Source organism: Lolium rigidum, chromosome 4, assembly GCF_022539505.1.
Source record: "Lolium rigidum isolate FL_2022 chromosome 4, APGP_CSIRO_Lrig_0.1, whole genome shotgun sequence".
Classification (NCBI taxonomy): domain Eukaryota; kingdom Viridiplantae; phylum Streptophyta; class Magnoliopsida; order Poales; family Poaceae; genus Lolium; species Lolium rigidum.
In genome coordinates, this window is record NC_061511.1 from 167,739,237 (window position 1) to 167,750,793 (window position 11,557).

At 44.3% G+C, this 11,557-nt stretch overlaps 1 protein-coding gene across 3 annotated transcripts; it reads right to left on the reverse strand.

Annotated features, from left to right (window-relative positions):
* Positions 1–2,835: 2,835 nt before the first annotated feature.
* On the reverse strand, positions 2,836–7,854 carry LOC124706261 (putative F-box protein At1g50870). 3 transcript variants are annotated; one of them, XR_007004359.1, is made up of 3 exons: positions 6,661–7,854; positions 4,477–4,613; positions 2,836–3,083 (listed from the first exon to the last, which is right to left on the reverse strand). XR_007004359.1 is itself a non-coding variant. In XM_047237912.1 (2 exons), the coding sequence occupies exons 1-2, from the start codon at positions 7,787–7,789 to the stop codon at positions 4,591–4,593; spliced, it is 1,152 nt and encodes a 383-aa protein (XP_047093868.1). In that variant the 5' UTR covers positions 7,790–7,854; the 3' UTR covers positions 2,836–4,590. The 3 variants fall into 3 exon arrangements, 2 of the variants coding, with proteins under 2 accessions (XP_047093868.1, XP_047093869.1); XM_047237912.1 differs by having other exon boundaries at positions 2,836–4,613; XM_047237913.1 differs by having other exon boundaries at positions 2,836–4,772.
* Positions 7,855–11,557: the final 3,703 nt, after the last annotated feature.

Sequence of the window (11,557 nt, forward strand, 5' to 3'; positions counted from 1 at the left end):
CCAATATGCACAACATTATCCACGATGTGAGCTTAAGACTGTATCTATATTTTAAATACACATACTTGACCTTGAATCAGAAGTTCAGATCTTCAGAGGTTGAACTCAATGACACAACCTCCAGGCAAAGACCTCCTCCCAGATGACCTCACTTCGTTTGCTTGATGCTTGTAAGTTGGTCATTCAGCACCTTGTAACTCTTTCCTTTGTGGCTTTATTAAGTTAAATCTGGGCCTCAAGAACTTACCTCTAAAAAGAGGTCAAAGGCAACGACGGCAGCCTCACACGCGACACAATTATTCCCTCCGGGGCGGCCGGCATAGGCATGGATGGTGGCAATGCCCGTCTTCAATAGCGGTACACTGCAGAATAGTAAAGAAAACAAATCATCATAGAAAATAATATTAAATTTAAATGTGCATCCAACCGAGAAATACAACGGAGCTTCCAGCGCGGTGGAACTGGACTCCTCCAATGTCGCATAGCATGCGCCACCGTGCTCTTCCGAGACCTGCTAGCTTGCTCGCCGCCACGTAGGTTGGGAACGACATGCTCGTTGTGGTCTTCTACTGTGCTCCCAACAATGTGTGAGGGCAGCAGCGGCAGGGAGCTAACCCAGTAATGCTACACCTACGAAAACAATTTTCGGATGGAGCCCTAGGTACGTTATGTGGATGCCAGGTCGCTCGAAAATGTTACTTCTTGCTTCGCTCTGCTGCCACGAGCTTGTCCATGAGAAGGACATCACAGCCGCCGAGAGACGATCTTGCTCGCGAGACCTCCACGACCGCCTCCGGCTTTGCCTCTTCTTGTTGGCCTCATTGTCGGTGCCCATCGCTGGAGCCTTGGGCTTAGTCTCTGTGACTCGATGACGACAAGCTGTGAGATGCAGTATTGGCAGGAGTGGCAGGCCGACGGTTGCAGCGTGATCGTGAATGGGATGGGATCAATGTGGCAGCATAGCACCAGGGTGCAGGCGGCACACATCTGGTGCCCGAAGTCTAGCACCTCGATGCTGCACACCTCCAGACTATCCTCTTCCTCGTTGTCGACGGCACCATAATCGGAAGGGAGGACGGGTGGACGCATGGACGGTGATAGCGGCGATACCCCTTGAGGATCTTCTTCTCGCTCCCCATGTTTTCCTCCATGAGCACCGCCTCTAGGAGCGCTATGGCTTTCTCCTCCAGCTTGCCGGTGAACTTGACAGCCATACCATGGATTCTGTGGTCGCCGGGTTTAGCAATGTCTTGCACGCCCATTGCGTCGCTCTGAGGAGCTCGCCGTCTCGGAGAAAATGAGGACAATGTGTGCGAGGAAATCGAATCTAACTGCAGTATATACAAGGAAAGATATTATGCACCACACTGGATTGACATACACGGCAAGAAAGTATCTCCTGCTTAATTTGTAATGATTGTGCTTCAATACGTGATTAGAGGCAATAAGTGGAGGACGGTGACTTGCCTTCAAAAGCGACCGTACGACGGGTATTAATCATACCGTGAGATTAGATCGTAGACGCTCCCAATCTCCTTCATCAAATGCGTTGTACGACTTACGACCAACTCTAATATAATAGTATAGATAGATTCGCCAACGTAGCATTGTCAAGTTGTATGGATATTGTTCCCATCCACGGTATCGATTTCTTGTATGCCAGGTCATAGAGAGAGGGAATCTTGCTTCTATCTTAAGCAATGAAAGGCAATTCAGTTTCATTGGCAACAAAGGACAACTCTCATAAGAGATGTGGCTCAAACCATCACTTACCTTCATCATGATGTTCAACCACCCATAATCCATCGAGACATCACAAGCAGAAACATCTTACTAGATGCTGACTATAAAGCATTTGTCTCAGATTTTGGCATTGCAAGAATATTAAAACCTGATTCGTCGAACTGGAGTGCACTGGCGGGGACCTATGGCTACATAGCACCTGGTAAGTTCATCAGTACAATACTACATCCTCTAATAAATTGTTTTAACAGGAATGCTCTACATCAATGCATGTCCTAATTCTTATGTTCCTGTGGACTTCGGTGCATGCAGAGTTTTCCTACACATCTGTAGTCACAGAGAAATGCGATGTGTACAGCTTTGGTGTCGTGGTGCTTGAGGTGTTGATGGGAAAACATCTTGGAGACGTACAGAATTTTCTTTCTTCGCTAGGCGATCAATTTCTCCTGGAAGAAATTTTGGACAAACAACTTCCACATTCCTAAACAGATGAAGCAAAAGACGTGAAACAGTGCATGTCTGTGGCATTTGACTGCCTGCTTCCTTCACCTAAAGAAAGGCCAGCTATGCTGAAAGTCTTTCAAGATCTTATCATCAACTAATGTACTAGGCGTTGAATTGGTTCTTATCGTCAACTAATGTGGTGCATGCTATTATCACGGACAGTTGGTAGTAGTAGTATGCTGCCTACCAGACGTATGCGCGACAACGATCAGATGCGTGTGACCTTGTTAACTAAAAACTAAGAGAGCCCCAGGCTTCTCTTCTCTCTCTATGCTGCCTTTACTAAATAATAACTAAAATCATCTGCTAAGTTTCAGGAAAAATAAAATACAAATGCAAGACTTCTTCCTACTTCACATTAAAAAACAAGGTAAACAAATAAAAACATGCACTGGGGAACAGAGCACAACGCTCCTTCTCTGCAGGTAGTACTCGAAAAGGCTCATCGCGCACACAGCTAGAGACTGACAAGCAAAGTAGCCACAGCGAAAACAAAAAAAATGGTGTCATCTCATGCTAATTGTTTGTTTGTTTTAAAAGCGTGAAGCAAAATCATTTCAGAATACCACCCCATGAACTGATCCAGACTTATCATCTCAAGACAAGGACATGCTTCATGTTAGTCAAAGAGCAACCAACCATGGGTGGCTACAAACTCCATACAGCAAGACGTCGTACTTGTGGTAAGTAATCAACTTAGAGCGTCACATTCTAAACATTGTCTACGAGTCTTCACATTGCAGGCCCAAGTGGCGAGAAACACAAAAGTTAGTCTCGGCATTGTAGCCCCAAGCTTTTCTTGACATGCGCAATGACCGGAAGTGATCTGTCAGTGCCTGAAAGTAGCTAATCCAATGTCACGTTAGAGGGATAAATAAGTATGTAATACTTAGTGTCTATGTAACTTATGATTTGGGCAGGAGCCTGCTTATAGTAAAAGAAAAATGTAGTTCCAAACAGTAGTTATTAACACTGGGAACTTATATTCTGTGCATAGCCACGCTGCTGTCTACTCTGACATGTATTTGGTTCAATCATCTGGAACAAAGGATGCAACAAGTGCACAGACGCCTCAGATTGAATACAATGAACTGCAACCTAACTGTAGAGACAAAGTCAGACAGCAAAGCAAAATGGTGGTTCTGCTGTTCTTTTTGCAATGAAGGGGGAACAGTACTCCCAAAAACAACAGATAACAAGATACTAGTGCGACTAATTCTTGACACAAAGAACAGATCAGAAACACTTTAAGTGACAGTTTCCATCTGCTTTTTGACATAGCTAACATAAGGCTCACATATCACCAAGTGCATAGAAAGTTAGAAACCAAGCAATAAGTCACACATTTTATTTGGCTCTGAAGTGAAACCCCAGTTTAAAAGAAGAAGGTTGACGAAAGTGGAATTCCTCAACATCAAGCAAGAGAAATGGTTGCAACTTTGCATCCCCCACAAGAAGTTCATGACGTACCTGGCCCAGAGCAACTCAAGCCATCCCAAGCCCCAACATTGTTCTTTTGGCAAACAATCAAACAATAAGCTCTAAATTTATATCGAATGATTAAGGTACTCCTTAGACTCGACTTGTTATCCATATCCAAGATTTATAGTCAATATATATGTACTTTAACAACAATAACTAAAGAAAAACCTGACGTTTTGCAAATGGCTGATCATTTGTCCACCACGAGTTTTACACATGCAAGAACACTGCAGCCAAAGTGACTGCTTGTAATACTGAAGGTACAATACTATCAAAGCAGAGGAAGAAAAGTACTGCTTTCATGAGGTCAATACCCTCAAGATGAGCCAATACTATACCTTCCTAGTTTTCCATCAGAATTATTTAATGTTGGTACTTCACTGATGTTTAGCATGGTCTGTAGAATTGCATAAGATCTGATTATTGCAACACACAAACCCAAACTTCCTGTTTTATATAGCTCTCATATTCATAAACTAAGTCTGCCGACAATAGAAGTACATGCCCAAAGATGAAAAGGCATAGTCAAGACTAAATTTATATAGCTTCAATAGATTTCTGAAATAAGAGCTGGTTAGAGTATGAAGCAACTTTTCGAATAAAAACAATGGTATTTTATGCATGGCGCATAAAAATTGTGGTTTTCAGATGCCATGATCTTCAGATGCTTCAAATCCGAACAGAACCATGCAAATTTGAACTTCGAACAAAAAAGTACAGATTAAATTAGGATAGCTAGTTCCATACCGTAGCCTTCAACCTGACAACACATGTCCTAGCATCATAATGATTATCCTTTATCTCCAAAAGAAACTCCCTGATTGATTCGTGAATTCCTCATTGTTAACTTGATCAAAAAAATTATGCAGACCTTGGACCAGCCTCTGTTCACATCAAGTAAAAAAAGTAAATACACTTTTGATCTCTTCGAGACAAATACGCATGTTTTACCAACACACAGAAGCGCAAGGAACTGAATAACTTATTGTAGAATCACCCCCTGCCTTCTAAGGAAACTAGGTCCTATTCACCTCCCAAGCAATCTGAAAACCAGGATTGAAACAGTTACACCAAATAATTGCATCAAGTTTATACATGAAGACTCCATAGAACAAGATAGCTAACCATAATAAAAACATGACATGCAACTGAAAACGCGTCTACAGTACAAAAGGATCTACGACCCATGGACAAACACAACCTTCCTAGTCTCATAGCAGAAGCTTGTAGAAAATTATATACCTATATCCCAACTAGATAGCTTACAACGACATAGAAACCCAGACAAAGAAGTTGAGATCCCATCCGTACAAAAACATGCATATTCTTGGAGGAGCCTATTTGGCCAAGATTCTCCAGCCACTACTAGAGAGAAGCTTAAGGGTCAAACTGTGGTTTAGCACCCAGGCAGAACATGGATCAAGGCATCTGGGCGTTAAGTGGAATCCTTTAGTTTTTATGAAAATACGTGTTGCATCTTTTAGGGCCATAATGATTAGCACTGTCGCAGAAATCAAAAGGTTGAAAAAAGTTTGTGATTGTACTAGGAGTTTCTTCTTTTTTTTTCAACCGTCAAGCTGGAAAGTTTAGTTAGCGGCAAACTAATTTGTTCTGTTCAAATTTTAGTACAAGTGTGCCTAGCTTATGTAAATGAGGGTACTTGGAGAAACATAAGAGACACCACTTTTTGTACAAAATCTGGCTGTGGCCCCTGCATAGCTTCCAATAAGCCATGGATTTTAGCTAATATATTTCTTTCGATTACTTTCTTTTCAACTCAAAAGTTAGGCACCTTTTACCAAAAAATGTATAGATCAATTATATGATTACCATGGTGGAATTGGAGATAGCATGTGCATGTAGACCTAAAAATTATCACATAACTGGAAGGGTAAAAAGGAAATCATATATCATTTTATTCACTGACCTCGCATGATTATTGCAAGTTACTGAATGGAATAAAATATATTGATTGTACATAGGTTGAAGGCACTATACTATTGTAACTACAATTCACAACATATCATCTCAAATTCTTGACCAAAACGGAAGAAGTACAGACCTATGTTTTCAATTATAGAGCAAATCAAAGGAGACCAACCAACAATCAAGCTTATATAAAAAGAACCTCTCCAGTGAAGAACTGAAAGTCTCAGCGAAAAGCAGAATTTAAATTCGAACCAAAACATCAAATAAAGTGACAGCTTGGTCAAAATATGTTCAGGGTTTGCTGAGAGAATAGGAGGAAACTATTGAGTCCGAGTTATGAATCTAATCAGGTTAGCACAGAGTACAAAATAATCCTGCTGCAAGCGACACTGAAGTAAAGCACATTTAACTTCAATGGATCAACCAGGCGCATGAAGAGCATTGTTATAGCTCCCTGGCTTGTACATTTGTTCTTGGTGCCTAGATTATAAATGGTAAGCAAAGAATTTGGGCAAGACTAACCTAGTTACCAGACTTGTGCAGCTTGAGGTAGATTGATATGTATGGAAAGCTGATAGCATCTCTGAGGATGTCGTTTCTACTCCAGAGTTCCAAGATGCTCAAAACAAGGATAAAACAATTCCTTCCAAATCCAACAGTGTGGCTGATAGTACTAAATCTAGCTCCTAAATCTAACCCAATCAGAAGAAGAAGACACATTGTTTTTATCGCAATACTTATATGAACTAACAGGTAACAATTAAGAGAGAGGGTTTGTTTAATCACAACATTATATAAGCTAACAAGTAGTAAATGATAACCAGACTTATAGGGAGCAACTGCTTTGACTGGCTAGACTAGTTTCACCACCTAACAATGGAATATTTTGGTCTAACTGCATAGGTGAACCCTATGAATTAATTAAGCAAGAAGTATGAATCACCCAATGATTGAGATTAGCCACAGATATGTATGTAGCAACTAGCAAGAAATTTGGATTACCTTTTCGGAGCCTTTTGAATAAAGATGCTTGCGGCCTCCGACGTTTGCCCTTACTCTCAAAGAAAGAATGTCTGACAATACTTTCTTTATACCAGAATCCCGTCACTTTTGGGTTCCATGAATTGACTGAGAAATCCTTGATCAAAGTACCCTGAGCGTCACACAGAATAAGGGTGGTAGAACCCGCACCGGAAGAAACTAGCAGATGGCCATCGTTGGACAGCAGCATGTGCCGTGAGTCATACTTTACTCTAAGTCTGTCCACCATTGCCAAGTCGATAGAATACCTGAGTGTCCACGCCTCGGCCTGGTAATCCTGCAATACCCAGACACTCACTGCTGTGTCTCCTGCAGCCCGCACGCTCATGCCAAAAGTGCCATCGATCTCAAACAAGCATGCATCTAGAAGGGCACTAGGACATCTCATGGATCTGAATGATTCCACTACCTTGTCGAAAACAACCAGACTCTTGTCCATTAACCAGTGCAATGCGCCATTGAACTGAATCGATGGGGATTGGAAGGAAGGGTACCCTGTAGCCATCAGCTTGGTGAAATCCTTGGGGCCCTGGGGCAGGTCGATACGCCTGGGCGGTGCAGGAGAGCCCACCGTGAGGACGTGGTACATGGCAGGTCTTCCTTTGCGGAAGAGAATGCGGCACTCTACGCCGCCATCGGAAGAGCGTGAGGAGTAGAGCAAAGCATATCGAGCGCTGGTGAGCTCCGGAAGACTGAGACCCTGCCGTGTGGCTGGGTTGTAGATGGTGTAGCGGGCGTTTTCGTGGGAGATGAGAAGGAGGCCTTCACAAGAGGCGTGAAGCGTGCCGCAACCGAACGCGAGGAGGGTCCGCCGGTACTCGGCCCCCGCGGCCGCGAGGACATGGATGGTGTCGAGGGTATCAGGGTCCTTGGTGCAGTTGGAGAAGAAGACGAGGGGAAGGGGGACCTGGTGGTCGTAGTTGGAGCGGAGAAACATTGGCGTGGAGGTGCCGCTGCGCCAGGAGCGGCAGGCCGCGCGGAAGCGCAAGACCACCTTGGGCGGAAGCCGTACCAGGATCTCCTCCACAATCAGGTCATCGGGGAGGGCGGGGTTGGTGGCCGACGGCTCCTCAGGGTCAGCGCCATCCATGGCTGCTCGCCGGCGACGGCGAATCGAGGGTTCCGGTGGTGGGGAATCGAAGGTTCCGGTGGTGGGGAACGCGGGCGGGGTGGGCGGCGGGGACGGAGGTGAGAGCCGGAAATGGGGAAAAAATATTGAGTTGCCTCCGCCCGGCGCTTTTACCTGTGTACTTTTACCGGAGGTGAGAACGAAGCATGTATTTTCTGCCACGGCTTCTGTTTGGATGTAAGGCGGTTGGTAGTATGGGCGCCTCCCTCTAGCAATTTTCGGTTTGTTTGGTTGTCTAGCCTCGCTCACGTTGTTGCGCGAACTGGATACTAGATCATCCTCGGGCCAGGCCTTGGAGATGCCCGAATTGGCAGTTTCCAGCGAGTCATCCAAATCTGGGATGAAGCTGATGCAAAAAGAAATCTTCGGCGCACGCGCAAAGACGAGGAGGAAGATGGCGGGAGCTACGGCGAAAAGAGAAAAGGGGACGGGAAGGATTTTGTCACCTCCCGTCGCGCCCCATCGCCTATTTCTACCCCCTCCTTCGCTCTCACCCCAAATTTCGAGCTCTTCCTCCTGTCGGCAATCGGGTAAGAGGCGCACGCATCTCCGGTCGGCAACGGTGACAGCAACAGCGGCGGTTGCATCTGGGTGGCTTCATCTTCTTCCTGGTGCAGCACTTCTTCACCTTCGCCGATGGTTGTAAGGATTCCCTCACCCCGATACCTCGGTTATGTTTAGATCTAGGTTAGGAGTTGTCAGATCTTGGCTAGGGTTTGATCTTGTAGCAGGGGTTAGTCCCGATTGTGCTGAGTTATCATGAACTTGCTAGGGTGCCACATTTTCAGTTCCTTGTTTGTCCCAAATATGTTGAGCTACCATGATCTTGCTAGGGTTTGTGTTGTCCGTAGTTGCAATGCATTGCTTGTCCGATTTAGGATGATGTTGGTATGGTTTGTGTTGTCCACGTTAGTCATGTCTTTGTTCCCGAGTAGATTCACGTTATGTACTACGATGTGTGTAGGACTCCTACTGTGATGACTTTAGCCAGATGCTTGTCTGTGTTGGGGACTCTCAGATCCCTTCGCAAGTTGTCTTCACAACCCCTCTATGAGTCCAAGGTGGCGGTCACCCCTGTGCCGGCCACGGGCTTGTGGCTAACCTGGTGGCTCAGGTACCGGCATAGGTGGCGGCGAGGTTGCCCTCCACAAAGAAGAGCAAGAACCGCAGTGAAGCGGCCAAGGCCTTGAAGGTCTCATGGAAGGGGAACGTTGTAATGTCCCAGGTTTAGAGACGATCGAGGGGTAGATTTTAGAAAGGGATGTGCATTGCATCGTAAATTCTGGGGAAATTTCACGCTTTTAAAACAAAACTGCATCGGAGGGGGACAAGTTTCTCTCTCGACACCTTACAGGGTTAGGGTTTCGAGGGTGTGACAAACTTGTTTCTCATTCAACTAAGTTAGGGTCTTGAGAAGAGAGGGGAGATATTGCATCACCACTTAAGTTGCATGATTGGATTCAAACTTAAGTTGCATGATTGAATTCAAACCTAAGTTGTATTTGAATTCCAAATTCAAACAACATATGCATATCTTATAATTCAAATGTGAGGTAATTGTAAATAATAAACAATGTAAACAATAAAAATATAAAGTAAAGCTCAATAGAGAAAATTGGAGCTTTATTGATAATAACACAAGATACATTATCTTTACAATATTCAGATTGGAAATTAAACAAATTACAACATATTACAAGAATTGGCAAAAATAGAAAAAGAAAAAGAAAGAAAATTACAATTCAATGAACTATCCTAAAACTATAAGTTGATCTTCATGAATTCCATGATCTAGATGATCTTGAGTATCATCTGGACCATCTCCAAGTCCCTCCATACACACACAAACAAAGCCAACAAGTATAATGCCAAGTGGCAAAGCCACTTGGCAGATTAGCCAAAAGAAAGTGAAATGTGAGGAGATATGATCAAGCTCTGCCGAGCTGATCTTCTCACAGCCAAGTACCAAGCCAGGTACCAAGCATCTGGTACACACATACACACAGGCAGCACACACAGCATGTGTGCATGCCCAACAGCAAGTCACCATGGGTGCATGCAGCACAACACACACAAGCCAGTGAATCACCAAGTGTTGCCAGACTCAGCTGTCGACCAGGAGAGCAAAGAGAGGGTGATATAAAACCTTTTCCACCGCCAGAACTCAAGCAGTTCATCAACAGCAACTCACAAGGGTAAGAACACCAAGAACAGCAAGAACAGGAGGAACAGCCAGAGCTGTTCAATCCACTCCATAAATCACCAGAAACAAATCACTCATCACAAGCCAGCAGGAGGAGCAGGGCAAGCTTCACACATCATCCAGAAGCGAACCCTCTACACCAACACATTTCTAGGAGCTGGAGTGAGGTATACCCAGAGAATCATGGGCAAGCATTTGTTTTGCTCATAATCAAGCATGTGCATCAATCACACATAAGCCATAGGGTGTGAGTACCCTGTTTGTGTCATCATCTGGCTACCAAGTCAGTGGTGCAAGAAAATATGGGTGAAGCAAATAGGAAATCACCAAGGGAACACTGGTTAACCAAAACAGTGGTTCAACCAAAGAAATCCATCAAGGAAATGATCCTATCCATTCAACCAAAGTCACTCATCACCTAAGGCCTAGCACACCATCAGACAGATAGACAACTTGTGCCTATTCTTGTCTGTCAACAGCAAAGACCACTGGAAATCCAACAAGGATTTTTCCAGTAATGCATTTCCTAAGTCACATCAAGCCAACAAAGGTGGGAGCTACCTAAACAGCAATAAATTGCTGTCAAGGTCACCTCAACCACTTAACCAGTCCAAACTAATAAGCCATGCACAGTTATCATCACGCAGTAGGGTTCAAAAGGAGGGCTAGGGTACACAACCAAGTGTTGGCATCCATCTAGCCCTACCAAATCCATTGAAATGATCATTACTGCAAAGCAGTTCACATCATTTATCCAATAAATCAAATAAGACAACACGAGATAAATGATATCAACAAGTAAACTTGGCACTGAGGCTTTGCTGATGATCCAATGGATCATTGCAAGCAATAGCAATGGCTTAATCAAGCACAAGCATACACCAGCACAGGTCAGTATGTCACACAGACACAAGGAAGAGAATCAGTGAGACACAGGCATAGCACAGCAACCAATTACCAAGTAACTGATGATCAGATGATCATCAGGGCTTGACAAGAGCATGCTGCAGCCAAGCCTAGCATCAACACATTCACCAGATTAACTAGATAGCCACATCTCATAATAAATCGCATTACAGATAAGTAAATAAATCCTATATAATTGTATCTAGAAGCACTCCATCAAGGGATGGAGCTGCCAAATCAACAACAACACTCAATTGAGCATGATCATGAAATTATAGCACAGAGATAGCACACCAGGAGCACTGGCACTTGCCAAAGGCAAGGATCATGCATCAGGATCAAGCCAGGGGCAAGCAATTGCACTCATAGGAGAGGCAGGATACACATAGCAACAGCAGGAGCCACTAAATTGAGCACAACATAACAGCACGCTCATGAGCAGGGGCTCATGAATTACAACAGCCACTGATAGAGAAAAACCGCACACCGCAGGAGCTAGGAATCACGGCAGTAGCACACACAGAGCAGCAGCACAGCAACAGCATACGCGCATCCATGGCTAAGCACAGCAGCAATAGCACAGAGCAGCAAGCCAAGCCATAGCACCGCACAGCAGAACA